At 38.1% G+C, this 20,418-nt stretch overlaps 1 protein-coding gene across 1 annotated transcript in view; it reads left to right on the top strand.

Annotated features, from left to right (window-relative positions):
* The window catches only part of LOC120774041 (Ca(2+)/calmodulin-responsive adenylate cyclase), a 147,638-nt gene that overhangs the window by 119,414 nt on the left and 7,806 nt on the right, over positions 1–20,418 (top strand). Inside the window, exons 7-17 of the mRNA XM_040103341.1 lie at positions 2,143–2,254; positions 2,471–2,598; positions 2,672–2,975; positions 3,113–3,343; positions 6,144–6,149; positions 9,649–9,783; positions 13,479–13,943; positions 14,059–14,234; positions 14,356–14,466; positions 17,669–17,909; positions 18,775–18,921. Coding sequence (XP_039959275.1) covers positions 2,143–2,254; positions 2,471–2,598; positions 2,672–2,975; positions 3,113–3,343; positions 6,144–6,149; positions 9,649–9,783; positions 13,479–13,943; positions 14,059–14,234; positions 14,356–14,466; positions 17,669–17,909; positions 18,775–18,921 — 2,056 coding nt within the window. The remainder of the gene's footprint in view (positions 1–2,142; positions 2,255–2,470; positions 2,599–2,671; positions 2,976–3,112; positions 3,344–6,143; positions 6,150–9,648; positions 9,784–13,478; positions 13,944–14,058; positions 14,235–14,355; positions 14,467–17,668; positions 17,910–18,774; positions 18,922–20,418) is intronic.

Consider the following 20,418-nt stretch of genomic DNA (forward strand, 5'->3'; position numbering starts at 1 on the left):
TCTTTATGGGAGATTCTGTCTGATTTTGGTTTCGTCTATTACGTAGCTAGCTTCTTGATATCTGAACTGAAAGCCCTCGTTCACTACCAAACCCATTTCGGAAACTGTCCCAGGAAAATCAAACATCAAGAATTGGACACAAAAAAAGGTGGCTACCGAAGAAAACATAAATAAATCCACAAAATATTTTTGGATGATCGTGAAGTGAAGCTGTTCGTGATAGCAGGTACTCTGAAGATATCAACTGATCGTGTACATCATATCCTTCACGAGTATTTGGGTATGAGATACATAGCTCAATACAAAGTGGATACCGCGTGAGCTCAATTCGGAGATCGTTTGAAGTTGTTCAAGCGTAATAAGCCCGATTTTTTGCGTTTATATGTGACACTGGATGACAAATAGCTCCATATTTTCCCTCCAAAATCCAATCGGCGGTCATCCGAGTGGACTGCACACGATGAACCCGCTCCAAAGCATGGAAAAACGCAACAGTCGGCTGGCAATGTTATGACGTCTGTACATGATGCTTTCCAAAGTGAACAGGACTTTTTGGATCTAGCGCCCCCTGGTGGCGCCATCTTTATTTCGAATCTACTATCTTTATCGATTGTCCAGTGAGAATTTCATGACATTTCATTGATTGGAAGTGAAGTTATTACGTTTTAAGTGTCAGTATGTTTATGTTATCTGTGCGAAAATGAACTTCGAACAAAGAGCCAACATTAAATTTTGTTTAAAATTTAGTAAAACTTTTTTCGAATTGCTTCAATTGATTAAACAAGTTTATGACGATGATTGCCTATCCCGTAGCAGAGTGAACGAGCGGTTTCAACGTTTTCAAAGTGGTCGTGAGGACATAAATGACGATCAACATTTGGGCCAATCAAAATTCGGGATCACCGGAAATTGAATCGAAACTGTGAGTGAACTCATCAAAAATCAGAAAAAATCATCATTGAAATTCATGTAAATGGAATTGAACATCTCCAAAACATCGATTTATCGCATTTTGACCGAACATTTGGGCTTACGAAAGGTGTGTGCACGGCGTGTTCCGCACAAATTGACTGACGACCAAAAATTGCTCAGAATCTAACATACGAAGAACATTATTAAAGAGGTCAAAAAGGACAAAAACGTCCTTTACAATATTGTGACTGGTGACGAAACGTGGTGTTTCTAATATGATCCCGAAAAGAAACGCCAGAGTGCTGAATGGAAGGCACCGGATGAGCCGAAACCCAAAAAATCGCGCATGGAGAAGTCAAAAGTGAACACAATGCTGATTTGTTTTTATAATTCCAAGGGTATTGTCCACAAAGAATTTGTATCAACCGGCTGAAACGTTAATGCGGTACTCTACCTTGGAGTTTTGAAGCGTTTGGTGCGCCGTATTCGACGTGTTCGGCCCGAATATCGCGAAGATGAAAGTTGGCGTTTGTTGCACGATAATGCGCCGTCTCATTGAACGACGCTTGCGATTATTTGACCAAAAATCACATTTTAACCATTAACCACTCCCCGTATACACCTGATATGGCACCGTGCGACTTCCTTTTCGGAAAAATGCATTTGCCCATGAAAGGAAAGCGTTATGCAGACGTAGAGGCCATGCAAAAGGCTTGTACCGGCATATTACCCTACCGGCCAACGAGCTAAAACACTCGTTCGACATGCTTTTGAACCTTGAAAAAAGCTATATTGAAGCAGAAGGAGACTATTTTGAATGAAATAAATTGATTTTGCCGAAAAAATTTGTTCTGTTTTTTTTAAGTCCTGTTTACTTTGAAACAGAGACGCATGGGATGCGCATGAAATATTTTTATTTGGCAAAAAAAAATGTGTTTTACCATCGTATGCCGGAGACTTTTCAATTGACCTCTTTCGATTGAGCTGCTAATGAAGTTTGTACAAATGTGGTGTAAGATACTTCAACAACAATTTCACGCAGTGTTATATATCTCTGAAAAAATAACTTTTTAAGAGCAATAGACCTAACTTCAACTTCCTGATAAGGGATCGTAGCATTATCACCCCACTTCTACGTTTTACTAATTCTTTAAAGACTCAGTAAAACTGAAAGCTAACATTTAATAACCCTTGAAAGGAGTAAATTAATTAGTAAATTCTATTTTTCAGTATTCTCTTTGCTGACATTGTCGGTTTTACGGTGTTATCCTCGCAATGCAGTGCGCAGGAGTTGGTGAGACTGTTGAATGAGCTCTTCGGACGATTCGATCAGCTAGCGCATGTAAGTGAAAAATGAATTATAGTATTCTTTAAATCGAATTTAATAATAAATATTATTCTTCAAAATATGAATATTCTTTAAATATTTTTTATTAATAAAACTCCTACTTTAAAATAATATTATTCTTCAAATATTATTTAATAATAAATACCCTGCTCGTATATAAATACTCATCTCCTCTTTTGCATATATTAAAAACTCTCCTTTCTTCTCAAGGACAACCATTGCTTGCGCATTAAAATTCTCGGCGATTGCTATTATTGTGTGTCGGGTTTGCCCGAACCGCGCAAGGATCACGCCAAATGCACCGTGGAAATGGGTCTGGATATGATCGACGCCATTGCGTAAGTTGCTAACTCGAAGCCTTTAACATATAATTTTCTCATATATGTATTTCTTTTTTGCCAACACACACAGCACCGTGGTGGAGGCCACCGATGTGATATTGAATATGCGTGTGGGCATACACACGGGCCGCGTGCTTTGCGGTGTGCTGGGTCTGCGCAAATGGCAGTTCGATGTGTGGTCCAATGATGTGACATTGGCCAATCATATGGAATCTGGCGGCGAACCTGGACGTGTGCATGTCACACGCGCCACACTCGACGCTCTCTCGGGTGAATATGAAGTCGAAGCTGGGCATGGCGATCAGCGTTCTTCATATTTGCGTGATCACGGCGTGGACACATACTTCATAGTGCCACCGCCGCACCGACGAAAGGTGAGTACCTCTGTACTTTTTGTTATTTTCAGTTCGTTTTCAATATTTGCACACATGTACATACTTTTATGCGGATTCGTGGCTCACTTACTCACATGTTTCGTTTTTTTTTCGTTTTCGTTTCACTTTTGTTGCAGCCATTAATGCTAAACACGCTTGGTGTACGCTCGGCCATTGGTAGTCGTCGTAAATTGTCATTTCGTAATGTCTCAAATGTTGTCATGCAGTTATTGCATACGATCAAATTCTCGGAGCCGGTACCGTTCTCCAACATCGCCACCGGGTCGTTTCCCTCGTCGGGCGGCAGTGGCACAGGAGCGCGCGGCAGCACGGCCGAAGGCGCCGGCGGTGATAAGAGCACGCGAAAGGTAAGTGAGAGTTTTGATTACACTCGAAATTTTAATTTCAAAAACTTTATTTTGAATCCCGCTGTAAAATATTGATTTATTGTATATAAGCTTATTATTTAAAAGAAAGCTATAAAACCGTTATTATTATTATTTAAAATGTAAATTTATAAAGCAATTAATTATAGAGAACTTTTTTTTGTGAAAATATATATTTTCATTAAATATTACGAATGTTAAATGATTTCAACAATTTGAACTAGTATTAATTGAGTTAAGTGCCCCCACTCGTTTAGCTAAAAGTGTAAAGTTACTTTTTGCATGAAGTGCTGACTCCTAACCGCTTAGCTTTTTACTGTTGATTTAACTGTACTCAAAGAAATTGGCTAACAATTGCAGACAGTGTTGAAAGTACTCGATTATTAACGTAACTGTTTTAGTTTTTCGTTTGTATTTTTACCTATATCTTTGCTCCGATCTCACACGATCCCGAATACATTAGACCACACTTAAATTGCGTTCCACAAGTTCAATAGTTTACATGGTGAAGCATATAAGGCGAGCGCATTTTTTTTTTTAATATTTAGTGGAACTTAATTACAAATTAGATTATTTTGGAAATTGAGAGACTAATTCTTCTAAATTTAATGATTTAATATAATTAAACTACTAATAGCTCAATTCGTCTTGAATTGACAATACTTGATGTGAAACTCGCCATGCTAATCTGCAAAACATTTTTTATGAGGGATAGAGAGCTTCGATTTAGTGTAAAAGTGGTTAGATAACGTTGGATATCCGTATATGTACATTATTATTTTCGAAAATGTGTCTTCGTGTGGATAACCAGCTGTTTCGCTGATATGGAAGATGCAAGTTTAGACTCTAAATATTCAAATGCTGAATATACTGAGCAGAAATTCACCATGCGCAAATCTTGGAAAAGACGCGTGAAAAGAGAATCGACACGCACCACCTCTTCGCGGATTTCAAAGCTTCTTTTGACAGCGCAAAAAAGAGCCACTTTTATGCCACGATAGCTGAGTTCGGTATCCCCGCAAAACTAATACGACTGTGTAAACCGACGTTGAGCAATACCAAAAGCTCCGTCAGGATCGGGAGCCGTTCGATACCAAACGCGGTTTCAGACAAGGCGACTCCCTATCGTGCGACTTCTTCAATCTACTCCTGAAGAAAATAATTCGAGCTGCAGAACTAAATAGTTAGTTCTGCTTTCTCCAGACTGTATAAGGGAGTAAAGCAAATGGGTCTGGCAGTGAAATATCTCCTGTCATCAAACAAACAGTCGTCGCACTCGCGATTTGGCTCCCACGTCCTCAAAACGAAGATAATTTCCAACGCCAGTCTTGAAAGTCAACTCTTGCCAACAGGTGCTACTTCGGACTGAGCAGGCAATTAAGAAGTAAAGTCCTCTTTCGACGAATAAAGACCAAATTGTACAAGTCACTCATCATCCCCGTCCTGTTATATGGTGCTAAGACATGGACGATGACAGCAGCTGATGAGTCGGCGGTGCGAGTTTTCTAGAGAAAGGTTCTGCAGAAGATTTATGGTCCCTTACGCATTAACGGTAAATACCTCAATCGATGGAACGATGAGCTGTACGTGATATATGACAACATTGACATAAATGGATGAAAACCCTTCAGTATTCGGCGCAGTACCTGCGGGAGGAAGCAGAAGAAGATGAAGATCTCCATTCCGTTGTAAAGACCGGGGGGAGAAGTACCTGTCTACACTTGGAATCTCCAATTAGCGCCAAGCAGCGAAAACACAGAATAACTGGCGCGCTGTTGTAAACTTACGCGGTATCTACACCCATAAAAAAGAAGAAGCATGTACGATAGGAGTAAAACACGAGCTTTTGAGAGATATAAGTGTTTCTATGATGATCGTGAAGACGTTGTAGGTGACGACGGCCTCGGACGTCCCAGCTTATCAACAACCAATGAAAACGTGGAAAAAATTAAAGCAATGTTTATGTCTGATCACCGAATCAGAATCAGAGAAGTTGCTGATGCTGCTGGTTCATATACATAGATTGGGTCATGCCATGAAATTTCTTAGAATTTTTTGAGTATGACAGGCATGGCAGCAAAGTATGTTCCAAATATTTAACAGCAACAAAGGTGCATGGATGTTGCTCAGGCCTCACTAAATGGAGCCAACGGCGACACAAAGTTACTGAAACGAATTATAACTGCTGACAAAACATAGGTTTACGGATATGACGTTAACTGAGGCTAAATTTAACAAACAAAATTTGCCGAGCTCACAAAACCACGTCTAACCTTAGCGGTTGCTACAGAAAAAGAGGCAATGAATACAGCTGAAAATTGTAGCTTCAGAGGTGTTACTTTAGAAATTATTATGTTGGCTCGAAACATTTAGAAAGCCAAGTTATTTTCTGTCAATTTTCATATTTTTGAGTTCGAATTAAAAACTGATAGAGCAACGTCAAGAAAACAGCTGATTTTACTACACCTTTCGGCAGATTATTAGCAAGCCGATTCGACATGAGCTCTGTGTTCCGGCTTCTATTAGTTGTCCATGAATAGATTCTCCTACTAAAATTTCCCTTTTTAATCAACAAATTCCCCTCGAGCAGCAAAAAATAAATTTGCAAATATTTTGTCCATTAACAAATGCGCTTACCTAGTATGCCACACCCTGTATTAACTTAGTGAAATTGTGCTAATGTGTCACACTAAAATTTTTGTTATTAAAAACTGCGTATTGCTTTCTGTTTATCGTTTTTTGTGTGTATTTTAGTTTTAATTTTTTTCATTTTTATTTTCAGGATGCGGTAAGTGTGTTGCTCCTAGTCGTAGCTCTCTTAGATTGTAGCTAACTTACAATAGTTTATCTAATGCATTACATGTAATCAATATTGTAATGTAATTTATATGTATTTTGTAACTGTGTGTGTAGTAGTAAAACAAAAACAAAGTGTTATAACAACAAAGTGTCTAACAAATTCAATTGAGTGGGTGCCAATCTGGTTTATTAATACGAAATTCGAAATTCAAAAAAATTAAAAAAAAATCGGTGTTGCTTAATCTCTCTCTTCACTTTACTTGCATACAACTCATTGGTCTCATTATTGTCGAAATTACTAGTTTGTTAAGTTAAATAATATGAATGTATTAAAAAATATATATGGAAGTGTGTTGTTGTTGTAATAAAATTACTAAAATCAAGTTACTTACAATATTATAACAGGAAGTATTTAGAATTTTAACTTAAGAGTAATTTTTTGAGAAATATATTGTATGTATTCGAAGCAAAGGTTAAGTTAGGTTAGTCTGAGCCACGCATAGACCAGTTTTGGTCCTTTGCGATACCAGATGGAGTAACTGAGAAGTAGTCATCCATTAGGATGCCTGCGCTTGACGCGAATTTTAACAGACTCTTTGGCCTCACTATCGATACCTCCTTCAGTGTATCATACCTTAGCAACACCAGATGGTTACAGCGTTGTCTTGCCAGTGTGAGACAAGTGCACAAGACATGCTCCATTGTTTCCTTGGTGCTTTGCTCTAGACATTTCCTGCGGTCTACTCGATCTGTCAGCCCCATTCTGCGAACGTGTGTCGCCACCAAACAGTGACTAGTTAGTATTCCGAACGTGTTCCTACAGTCTCTTCTGTCGAGTGCCAATAAGAATTTTGTGTACTTCTGATCTAAAGCCTGGCACCCAGTAGAAGTGAAGTTGCTTGCTTCTGGCAAAATTTTCCTATGCTGCCCTGCTTCCCAAGACACTTCTGGCCGATATGCGATTCGAGGTTACTGTCTTAATTGCTGCTTGGTTGGCTACGTAGATGTTGACTCTGGAATTGCCAGCAAGAATTGCCCAGAACTTCAAGCTGAGATTGCTGGCATTAAGGTAGCACTAGATTTACTACTCCGGAGCCTCTTTCAGAGAAGTGACTTTCCACCCCTGATAACAGGGCGGCGATACTCGCCCTGACCTTACTAACCGTACATTTAGGGATGTTTAAGGAATACACAACCTCGTTATTAATAGCATCGAGTTACTTTATGATAATGCTTGTGCGGAATCGCAAGCATCTGTAAAGCTGATGAACTGAAAAGTAAGGGTATCCTAACTCCGTTATCAGTAGAATTGCAACTATTCAGTGTTCCACTCTCCTTGTGAGTTCTACCCATGGGCTACAATCCGCTCACGCACTGTTGCAAGATCTTTTTGGACCAACATTGATTGCTAAAGACCTAGTGTACCCTTTCCATTTACAAAGCTAACGTCTTCCGAGTTGTGGATGTTCTAACTAACAGTACATTGCCTTATCGATTTCCATGCTGTAAGGTTGAGTATATTACCCGACGCCATCTCATCATTTCCTTCTTGATTGTCCCGGGATTTCAAGATTAAGTTGCAAACACTTCGAAACTCATTCCCGCCGAATTGGTGGGAGTAGAAATTAATCGCCTAATCAAATTTTTTATTGACTACAAGGCGTTTTGCTAATTTATACAGGGTTGAAACGTCCATGATTTGCGACCGAAATGCTTGTTTGCTCACGGCTTCAAAGCAGCCTCCAGAACACTTTCCCGAAAATATGTCGCATTTACTTTGGCGCCAGACTCGATGAAAACAATTGGAGAGCGCATATCTGCTTTGACAGCGGCCCAAACCATGATTTGTGGCGGGTGCTGCCTCCTGGTGGCCAACCGATGACTTAGATTCTGGTATGAATGGTCGGTCAAGTAAACCCTATCGTTTTGAGAGTTTACAAATTACTCAATTGGAAAAATTTTTTCGTTAGAAAACACAATGTTCGGAATTTGACCGCTTTCGGCCAAGCAAAGCAACTGCTTCGCTCTCTCAAGTCTTACTCGTTGCTGCTTCGGTGTGAGATCATGGGCCTTTTGGAACTTGTGAGGCTTGACCTTGAGCTCATTTTTCAATATGCGCCGGTTATTTTCAGTTCTTTAGACATTTAATTGGCACTTCGTCGTGGATTTCGCTCAAGTCACTTCTTCACTTTCCGAACCATCTCACGTGACGTTACAGTCTTTTGATGACCACCTCCATGGCGTTTTGCGATGCTACCAATATCATTGTAACGAGTGATGGTGCGATAACCAAAAACTTTATTCACATTAAGGTGTTGGAGCTCACGAACTATTGCTGGCTGTGATTTTCAAGCTAAATATAAAGCAATCGCACTATTACGTTTGAATTCCATCGCTGATCACTTTTTTTTGCGTTCACTTTTGGCAAAACGCTTGTGTACACTTGTGAACAATACTCCGAACTGTCATTCAGCAAATTTATAAACAGCTGATTCCAGTGCGACAGCTACGCGAACGGTCTGAAGTTGGTTACACAGTGCCGGAGTGTAAGTTAGAAAACAGGAGTTGTTCCTTCCTATTGCTTCACGAAGGACTACATATAGTAGTCCAAGTGCGATCCAAGTGCGATCTTTATATCAGCCATCTAACCTAACCCAAGGCGATTTGCAGACTCTATTTTTTATGGCTTCACAAAGAACTACATATAGTAGTCCAAGTGCAATATCTGAAATAGTCATCAAACCTAACCTAATACCCTAGAACGCCTGCCTATGGAAGCGTTAGACGATACCTAGCAGCACTAGAAGTGTTGAAAGCAAAAAATAAAAATCTTAACCATTGTGCTAATTAAAAAGTTTCGAAAACTTAACAAAGATCTATAAATATTTGACAACTGACAGCGCACAAAAACTGCTTTCAAATCAGTGTCAATATGCTTTAGTGCTAAAAAATAGAACGTAGAAGCTACAGGAGTTTTGTTAAGCATTTTTGGAATATGTGTTGGGAACCCCCAAGTTGAGTTTATTTTCATGAATCGTTTCCAAAGTGAAGCTTGTCTAATTCGAATCAGATGCAACAACAGCGATAACTCCGATTTTAGTAGTGAAGTCATGAACTAAGCAGTTAGCATTTATAGTAATAATTAGAATAAATATTAGGAAATACCAGTAGAATATAGTTCAACGTTTATTTGGTAGAAATTATCATTAGAAAAAAATACAATATATTATTTGCTATCATAAAACTAGTAAAAAATAATTAGACATAAGTATCATGCAATAGCAAACTTAGTCATAAGTAATTATTTTACTTACTAGTATGATCATCCTCCAAAAAATTATGTATATTATATGTAATATATGTATATTTTGTTATATTTTTCTCCCTTCTTTTACCTTAAATATTTTCGATCACTTTCCGTTTGAAACTCGTATATGTATGTATTATCTTTATGTTCTTTTATATTGCATTTCTTTATTTTCCTCTAGGTTATACGACTACAAAAAATTTTACACGCCCCCACACCACCCGGTGGCGGTGTGACTATCTCAGTAGGAACTACTCCTAACTCCACATCGAATACGATTAGTCGCATTCACAGACTCAATCAAAATAAGAATAAAGTGAGAATGATAAACCTACATTTGTATGCAATATTTGCACACTGACGTTCGCTCATGTGTTACCATTAATTATTACGTTACGTCAAACTACACGTATTTTCCTATGAACACATAATCGTACCATTTTAGAAAGCATAAAAGTAAACTTACATAACGAGCTGTTACCATTCCGTTACATACCGTTTAATTTATCATTGCGTTACGTTCCGTTTTCTTGATCCTACGCTATATTTTACATTGCGTTGCGTTACATTGCGTTCCGTTGCATACGAATGGGTTAAGCATCGTTATAATTATAATTAAGTTACGTTTAACTAAATTTCGTTCAATTTACTTTGTTCACTAATTTCTGTGGTTTTATTTTTCGAATATTTTCTTGAATGTTTTAAATTTGATTAAATTTTATATATTTTTTAATTATAGCTAATTAGCAGTTATTTAGTTAGCTTTCCACTTACATTTAGTCACTAGTGTTTATTGAAGAAATTCGGCCAAAGATTTGTAAACTGACCCTGTAAATAAACTAATATCGTTTACTAAAATGAATTGTTTTGAAATTCGGCGCCAAAATTGTTTCGCCTCTTTATCGATGTTACCTCTCAGCGACTGCTTTTTCCATGCATGACATTTTCGGCTTACATTTTCAAATGTCCAGTCTTACTGCTAAGTGTGGGTTAACCAATTGTCTTCAGCGTTATTTGCATACGTACATACATACATAAGTGTTTTTCAATTTCGTTATTTTCGTATTCTTACTGTTCATATTTTCTTATAGCATTTCAGGGACCGAAAATAATTAAAATTTAATAATTAACATGTATATACATATTTATAAGTTCCATTGCTTTGATTTATGGCTTAAATCATTATAATATCTGCTAATGTAGAAGAATTTCATTACTACCATCATTTTATGCCACTATTGTACAATTTCTCCGAACAGGATATATTAACTTTGTCACGAAGTTTATAACACACTGATGGAAAGGTTGGAGACCTATAAAATATATATATAAATGATCAGGTTTTGAGAAATCGAACTGAAATTTTGCACACGTCTTTTCTGCCCAAGGATTAGCTCATTTCTCAGAACCGTCGATATCGAAACACTATAGTATATAGCTGCCAAACAAGCTGAACAATCGGAATCAAGTGCTGGTATCGAAAATTTTCTCATTTGAGAAGACATCTTCACAACATTTCGCCTAGATTACTGTCTAACATAATAGTGTAATCTCTGAAGATTACAGATCAGATCATCAGAGCATATGTCTGGCATACAAACTGAACGATCAATCAAGTTCAAGGGCGAAAAACCTGTCCCCATTATTTTCTAAGTTTAGCTGGTACCAAGATAGACAAAATAACTCCAAAGTTATTGGTAGGAGGGCGACTTATGACCCAGGCCTTGAAAATGCTGAAAATTTATTTGTTTAAGACTAACCTTGCTTCTTTACTCAATAAAAATCTCAAATTTTTTTGGTATTACCATATTGAGTTCTTAAACAGAATCGTCTTTTGTGTTTATAATGGCTGAACCATTTCGAGATTCCTTACTTTTTTAAAGAAAAACCACAGAAACTTCAAATTTAATGACGAATGTTTATTATCATTCGAAAAACCATTCTTTGTCATTTGTTTTTTAAAGATTATCTCTTTCAATTGTTGGCCGTGGCTATGTTTCAGATGATTCATCCGTTGAGACACATTTTCGATGACTCGTTCGAGCATTTCAACTAGTAACTGGCGAATGACACGCTTGATGTTTTGCTTCAAGGTCTGCATCGAAGCGGAATTGTCCGTAAAGACTTTAGACTCTACATATCACACAATCTTGGAGGCCAATTGACCGGCTAAAAATTAGAAATTATCTGCTCACCGAAGTTTTCTCTAAATAAATCCATTGATTGATGCGATGTGTGGCGCCGACTTGTTGAAACCAAGTGTCCCCGAGATCACAGCTTCAGTTTCAGGCATCAAATAGTCGGTTATCATAGTGCGATAACGATCGCCATTGTTGGTTGCGTTCTCACTGGAATAATTTTTGAAGAAATATGAACCGATGATTCTGCCGGCTCACAAACCACATCAAACCGTTGTTTCTTCTGGATAAAAAGGGCAACTATTGAACCTCTTCAGGTTGCTCTTCGTCTCAAATGCGGCAATTTTGCTTGTTTACATGCCCATTGAGCCAGAAATGGGCCTCATTGCTAAACAAAATTTGGCTCGAAATGGGATGGCGCTTGGGAAGGTCGAGCGACTTCAGTTCTTACACAAGCTATATTTTGTACGATTTATATTTAAGATCTCGACGTAACATCCGCCAAGTCGTTCCATATGTCAGTCCGAGCTGCTGCGAACGGCGCCGAATCGACTTTCCACGGTCTGCATGTACACTCTCAGCTACGGTTGCTATATTTTCTTCACTGTGTGCTGGACTTGGTCGAATATTTTCCAATATCGAATGCCGGGTCTCAAGATGAGTGATGTTGTTGCGAATAGTACGCTCAGTGGACCAATTATGTTGACCATAAGTTGAGTGAAAACATTTTTTACAGAATGTGAATTTTCGTAATAAAGTTGATCGATTTTTAAACGTTGTTCAGGCGTAAGTCTCTCTAAGATGAAATGCCAAACAATACTGAACAAAAATAAAGTGACAGCTTGACACGACGCACGCGTGATCTGTTAAAAAAAAGGCTATTGAAAAAAATACCTCTTCTTGGATCCCTCGTTATAAACTTCTTATCGGTTGAGTCGATTGCGAACAGCATCCTTTGTCATATGCAGTTCGATTCCTTAGAGCTCTGACACAATCATACTATAAAGCAAAGCATAAAATGATGGTAATAACTAACATTTCGACACTTCTCCAAATTTCGGTCCCTTCATGCTGGCATGTAATTTTTAAATTCTTCATTATCGAATTATACATATATACATATGTGCGCATATGTTCATGTTAGATCGAAATTAAAAGAACTGTAGTAACTTTTATATATTTCATAGACATTACATTGTAAACTATATGGTTCCACACATACCCACTAACTATTATTCAAAAAATCTTACTTTACATAACCATTCATATACTTATGTATGTATGTATTATATTTATGAATTTATATATGCATATATACATTGCATATGGTTTTCATGTTGGGTTTTAAGCTTCTTTGGGTGCAAGCTCTTTAAAAGTTCAATGACTTATCCTTATTTCTTAATATACATGTATGTAACACTGACAATTCTTTCAGCTTTTAAGGAACTTCACCCGTTATCCAATTGACTTACTCTAAGCCTAACCGTTCATATTTACATATACACGTCTATATTTATATTTAATAACTGTATTAATGTATTTTGTACTGCAAAACTGCAACTAATTTTACTTGTTTTTCTTCCATGTGTCTTGCCATGTGTGGTACTCTCTTTTTCTCTTTTTTATCTCTTTTTCGCTCTCTCGCACCAAATACATACACAAAACCCCTCGTTGACATACCCATTGTGTACCGTTCCGTTCCGTGCGTGCAAACCCACAAACTGTTATGTAATCGTACCAACACATCAAAAAAAAATTTAATGAAAATCTTACAACCAAAAAAAATCAAAAACATTTTTGCATCAAAACACTACACATAACCTCGAAAACATCAACCGTCCGTTTATAAAACAAAACAAAAAAACCAAAGCAGTCCAAAGTGACGGACAAATTTAAGCGTCCCTTCCGCAAGCGGCACTCCTCCATGCACTATCAACCGACCAATCGCGTCAATCGCTTCCTCTCACAGGCGATAAATGCACGTTCCGTCGATTGCGATAAGTCCGAGCATGTGGATCGCATTACTCTGCGTTTTCGTGAGAGTGACAAAGAGCGCGAGTACCGTAAAGATTTCGATCTGGGTTTCACCACCGCCATGGGTTGCTCGCTATTGCTACTGATTCTCGGTGCAGCACTGCAGGTGTCGGCCTTACCACGTACACTCATCCTCTTGCTACTCTTCCTGACCGCTTTTGTGTGGATCAGCGCCATACTGATGCTGCTCTTAGCGGTGCGCCTCAAGTGGATTGTCTGGGACTTGGCGCGTAGTTTCACCCTACGCTTGGCTATTACAATATTCACTATAGTGCTGATCTATTCGGTGGGTCAGGTGAATGTGGTAAGTGTGAGCAGAAAGCCCAATCGTCTCAATTTTTCTTAAAATATTAATAATATTTTTCATTTATTTCTCTGTCCGCTTCTATCTTTCCTTAATAATTTATGTTTATGATTAGTTCACTTGCGTCATGGATCATCCCTGTGCTAGTAACGTTACAACACATGCACCAACCTTTGAGGAGGACCTGCTCATGTTTGCTCACCATAATGAGGCGCATCGAAAATGCTCGCTGCCACAGTATGTTTCACTTTCGGCGACTTTTGCATTTTTGTCAGTTTCAGTATTTTTGCGGTGAGTCTAAAGACCTGTACTAAGTTTTCTAATATCTACTTGTAGTATATGGATTTAGTCTATTTGCCACAACAATTAATTATTCTCAAAATACATATGTTAACTATTATCTCATTCACAGCTTGCCAATAATTTTCAAATCCTTCCTAATACTACTTATGGGCACAATTTATGGACTTTTCATCGAAATGTCGCATATAAATATTTTCGATTGCTATGACAGTAGAGTCAAGTAAGTATATTAGTATTTCCTTTGTGGGATCATTTTGTGGACTAATATATAGCCTTTTTTGAACGGTTTTCTTACTTCAGAAATAGACTTAATCAAATTCACCACCCCACTATATTGAACCATTTGCAATTTCACCATGATTTGTTTAGAAATTATTTTTAGAGAACTTGACATAAAAGATTCATATTGAACCAGTTATAAAATCACACAACAAGATATGATTCCGTCCACCTTTAGATGAAACTCCATGACTCCCAAAGCACCCAATTTTTTGACAAAGGATTTCATTGATTAAGAATTTCAATAAAACCTTTTAGCACCATTTGAATAAAGGCAAACTCGAATCAAAATCCGCCCAATTTAAGACCATGTGAAAACCTTTCAATTTACAATACTAAAGGCATGTAGTACCCATTACATTTGGTAACTTTCTTTCAAAACCTATTGATATTGGTCCGTATCTTGTTTGTGAATGCCCAGCTCTATCATAAACCCAACATAGAATACTCGGAATCCATCATCCATAATTGATAGGCTGTCTACAAAAAGCATAACGGATATAAGTAGTTTAATTGAGAGAACCAAATGGTTTAAAAGCAACGATGAAACGAGATAACAATATCAAAAAGGTCTTACGGTAGTGCATCCAGGTATTTGGTTATTAAGTAAGATATGTACCTCTACAAATCTTCTTCTTCTTTACTGCTTACGCGGTTATAGCCGAGTTAACAACAGCGCGCCAGTCGTTTCTCCTCTTCACTGTTTGGCGTCAAGTGGAGTATCCAAGTATAGCCAGTTTCTTCTTCACCTGGTCTTTCCAGTGGAGTGGAGGTCTTCCTCTTGCTCTGCTTCCCCCGGCGGGCACTGCGTTGAAAACTTTCAGAGCTATAGTGTTTTGGTCCGTTCGTATGACATGACCTAGCCAGCGTAGCCGCTGTCTCTTAATTCGCTGACCTATATCAATTTTGTTCGAATATCTCGTCAACAGCTCATCGTTCCATCGACTGCGATATTCGCCGTTTCCAATGCGTGAAGAACCATAAATCTTCCGCAGAACCGTTTTCTCAAAAACTCGTAAAGCCGCCACATCGGATGTTGTTATCGTACATGCCTCTGCAGCATCTAGCAGAACTGGGAATATGAATGACTTGTAGAATTTGATCTTTGTTCAGCGAGAGAGGAACTTACTTCTCAATTGTCTACTCAGTCTGAGGTAGCACCTGTTGGCAAGAGTTATACTGCGTTGGATTCGAGGCTGACGAGCTTTTGGTGTTGCTTACACAGCCTAATTAGTTTATTTAGTCATAAAGGTACTTTCTTTTCGTGCTGTCAAAAGCAGTTTTAAATTCGAAACCTCTTTTCGACTCTTTTCCAAAATTTGACACAATGTGAACATCTGGTCAGTTGTTGATTTTCCAGGCCTAAAGCCACACTGATGAGGTCCAATCAGTTTGTTGACCTTATATGCTATGTTGAGGAGGCTTATCCTACGGTATTTGGCGCAGATTGTAGGGTCTCCCTTTTGTGGATTAAATTCCAATCCTTGGGCATGCTTTCATCCGACCATATTCTACAAAGAAGCTGATGCATGCTCCTTATCAGTTCTTCGCCGCCGTGTTTGAATAGCTCGGCCGCCAACCCATCGGAGTTCTCTGAACGCCATTCACTTGGGAATGGCCAGAAACGATTCTCTCATATATAGCTCAAGTAGCTCACGATTTCCAGTCTTAGATCAAGTATCCACTGGGTAGCCAGAAAACATCCGTTTGATGGCGAGCTAAAGTGAGAAGGCGAATCATTTCTCCGAGGGATAAGCGCTGGATTTGGGACCCGCCACGTAAAACATCAGCCCCAATGACAAGGTCGAAGATCCTACAAGTATATATACAATATAATATCAGCGTGACGAGCTGAGTCGATTAAGCCATGTCCATCCGTCTGTATATATATGTAGGAACTAGCCCCTCAGTGTTTGAGATATCGGCCAGAATTTTTACATACGTTCTTTTCTCGCCAAGATGCTGCTCATTTGTCGGAACCACCGATATGGTTGTCAAATCATGCATAACCGGAATCAAGTTGGTGTATGGGTGGTAAAAATTCCGAAGAAATTGTTCAGCTCGGACTACTATAGCATATACATAGCTGCCATATAAATTTACCGATCAAAATCAAGTTAAAGATCTTTGTATACTGCTTAATGCTATAAAAAATGCATCATAACTAACTTCGATGCAACCGAAGTTAACGTTTTTATACCGTGAACAGGGTATATTAAGTTTGTCACGAAGTTTGTAACACCCAGAAAGAAGCGTCGGAGACCCTATAAAGTATATATATAAATGATCAGTATGTCGAGCTGAGTCGATTTAGCCATGTCCGTCTGTCTGTCCGTCTGTCTGTATATATACGAACTAGTCCCTTAGTTTTTAAGATATCGTTTTGAAATTAAGTTTTTAAATTTTCTCTTCAAGATGCTGCTCATTTGTCGGAACGGCCTATATCGGACCACTATAACATATAGCTGCCATATAAACTGAACGATCGGAATCAAGGTATTGTATGGAAAACTTTCACATTTGACAATGTATCTTTACGAAATTTAGAATAGATTATTTTCTAAGGCAACAATGTACTCTCCGAAGAAATTGTTCAAATTGGTTAAATATAGCATATAGCTACCATACAAACTGAACGATCGGAATCAAGTTCTTGTATGGAAAACTTTCACATTTGACAATGTATCTTCACCAAATTTGGTACAAATTATTTTCAAAGGCAACAATGTTATCTCCGAAGAAATTGGTCAGATCGGTTAACTATAGCATATAGCTACCATACAAACTGAACGATCGGAATCAAGTTCTTGTATGGACAACTTTCACATTTGACAAGATATATTAACGAAATTTGGTATATATTATTTTCTAAAGCAACAATGTAATCTCCGAAGAAATTGATCAGATCGGTTAACTACAGCATATAGCTTCCATACAAACTGAACACATAGTTACTAACAGAAATGCACCTGTGAAGGGTATTTAGCTTCGGTGCAACCGAAGTTAACGTTTTTTCTTGTTTTTGTTTCAGTTTATCTTTTTCTCTTTATTTACAGTAGTATATAGATTTCGATACTTCACTGTTAATATGAATGTCCTTCGCTGTGATTACAAATTTCATTTATTTTTTTTTACCTTCACAGCTCATCCATTCCGCTTCATTTAATCTCACTGGCGCGCATAATAATTTTCATGATTGCCATATTGGTGCATGGACGTTTGGTTGAGTGGACGGCACGTTTAGATTTCCTCTGGCAGTTGCAGGCGTCACAGGAGAAAAAGGAAATGGATGTTTTACAGGAATCAAATAAACGGATCTTACACAATTTGCTGCCAGCTCATGTGGCTGCACATTTTCTCGATAATCAATTTCGCAGTAATATGGTAAATAGTAATCCATATGTTGATTGTTGCTTTATACATACTCGCACTCTCATACATACACATTGTACGTTTATCTATATAAGTACTCTGTGCATGCCTCACCTGTGTCACCACTTTTCATTTTGGAGAAACCGAGACAATTTCTTTTCAGTACCCACTTTTTGAAACGAGCAAAATTCCGAGCGTCTTCAATGTCGCCAGGAGCCAAAGGGCAACTTTGCACACAGACACGAGCACACACACACACTTGCAAACACCATAGCTCAGCAGAATTGAGCTTTGATACTTAAACTTCACTTTCTGTGGTCCTTATGCACCCGGAAGTGGAGCGAAGGCACTCTTGCAGAGTAAATTTATGCACACACACGTGCACTTTTCACGCGTGGCGCATCTACAGCTGATATACAAACATATTTCTTGCCTTAAAACACACATACTTTCAATTAAATCCACTTTTGTTTTACATTAATATATACACATACATATATATATATATATATATAAACATATATGTATATATTCACATGTACTTACGTATTTTTAACAACTTTTTGCAATCCGTTATTTTTTTTTGTAATATGCCTCCAGACACCGTCGTTATTTGTACTCGTAATTTTTGTCGTTTTTTGGCATATTTCTTTCGTTTTTCCTTTTCGGTGGCCAGTAATGTTTCGCCGATTTTCGGAAGTTTGTGTTGTTGTGTCGTTCTGCCCGCTTGTCGAAATTGTTGCGACAGAGAGAGCAATGAAAAAACTCTTGTGTGTTGCCAACCCTCTTAACCCCTGATATTTTTAATCATTCATTGTCTTTGCCGATTGTTGTTGGTTTCTTTCGTGGCTTAACACTATAGGTCAATCCCTCACAGGAACTCTATCATCAAAGTTATGCCAAAGTGGGTGTCATATTTGCATCGGTGCCGAACTTTCACGAGTTCTACACAGAGATGGACGGTTCAGATCAGGGTTTGGAATGCTTGCGCTTGCTGAATGAAATAATTGCGGATTTCGATGAGGTGAGTAAAAATAATATGAGTGTACTTGGTAACTGGTTCCTAATGTATTTCTTATAAAAATAATATTAATGGCTTTAATTCGTATTATTACATCCGGTTGTGTTATCCTACAAAATAAAATATAATTTAATTATACCAGCTGATGAAATTTGACCCAAACTGACTATAAATAACATTTTCACATTTTTTAATACAAACGGCTATCGCTCCCACCTTTCTCGATTCCTCGTTGCACGGAACCTATAACTCTCCCCCACTAAATCGACAGCGACTATATTCACTAACTGGACGAAGAAGTATAGACATGACCTTAATATTGCAACCGCTGACGTTAAAATTCCGACTCTCAATAGCCCTAAGATTTTGGGTGTGACATTCGACCGAGCAGACTTCGGTTGCAACAAACTTCGGACATACATTGTCCGCCATATACAGTGGAGCCATCAACACCTTTACCGACTCCCTCTCAGTGAATGGTGTACTTGGAGTCAAACCACCACCCATTGCAAACGAAGGGCCCGAGATTCTAGTGTGATCATTGCGCGGCTTCGTTATGGATACTGTAGCAACTTATCCAAAAACGGCCCTGACATATCAAACATATGTCCAGTGTGCAATGAGTCCTGCATGACACTAATGACCTCTTTGCATGCCCTCCTAACCCTACACATCGGACAACCCTCTCAATATGTTCCGACCCCGTCGAAGCAGCACATTTCCTGGGATGACCTCGATGACAACTCATCTAATGCTAACCATCTTAATGGGGACTAGGTTATCCGTAGGAAGAAGCAACGAAATCATTTCGTACTGTCTTTTTTCGTTGCCTTAGAGCATAGAAACCCAACATATGTAAGTAGATTTCGCTTTCCTCTGTCATTGAGCTTTCTAACATAGGATTTTCTTCGAAGTATTCTTCAAGAAAAATGTAAGCGAAGTTCCGCATAGCTTACTTTTATGCGATTATCTGGTATCGAAGAATTCTACATAGAATTTTCTTCGAAGTATTCTTCAAGAAAAATGTAAGCTAAGTTCCGCATAGCATTACTTTTATGCATTACCTGGTATCGAAGAATTCTACATTATAATTTTCTTCGTGGGAATTTTCAAAGTTCAAATAAGGAAGAAGCAACGAAATCATTTCGTACTGTCTTTTTTCGTTGCCTTAGAGCATAGAAACCCAACATATGTAAGTAGATTTCGCTTTCCTCTGTCATTGAGCTTTCTAACAGCGGAACCATGTAGTAAGAAACATACTCATATGTACACCGCAGTCCAACTTGGACCTCTCTTAAAAGATGAGGATATTACCAGGTCCCAGGTTTATAGTTTAACCAATCCTCAACTATTCCAAGAACAGCAAAGATCATAGATTAATTACAAGTTTTTTTACTGAAGAGTTTAAAGACATATCTTTGACTCTACTCAATAAAGAGTAAATAAAAAATACTGTCAAAATATATGTATTTGTAATAAAATGTTCCTTTTCGTCTCCTT

This window comes from Bactrocera tryoni, chromosome 4, assembly GCF_016617805.1.
Source record: "Bactrocera tryoni isolate S06 chromosome 4, CSIRO_BtryS06_freeze2, whole genome shotgun sequence".
Taxonomy (NCBI): Eukaryota; Metazoa; Arthropoda; class Insecta; order Diptera; family Tephritidae; genus Bactrocera; species Bactrocera tryoni.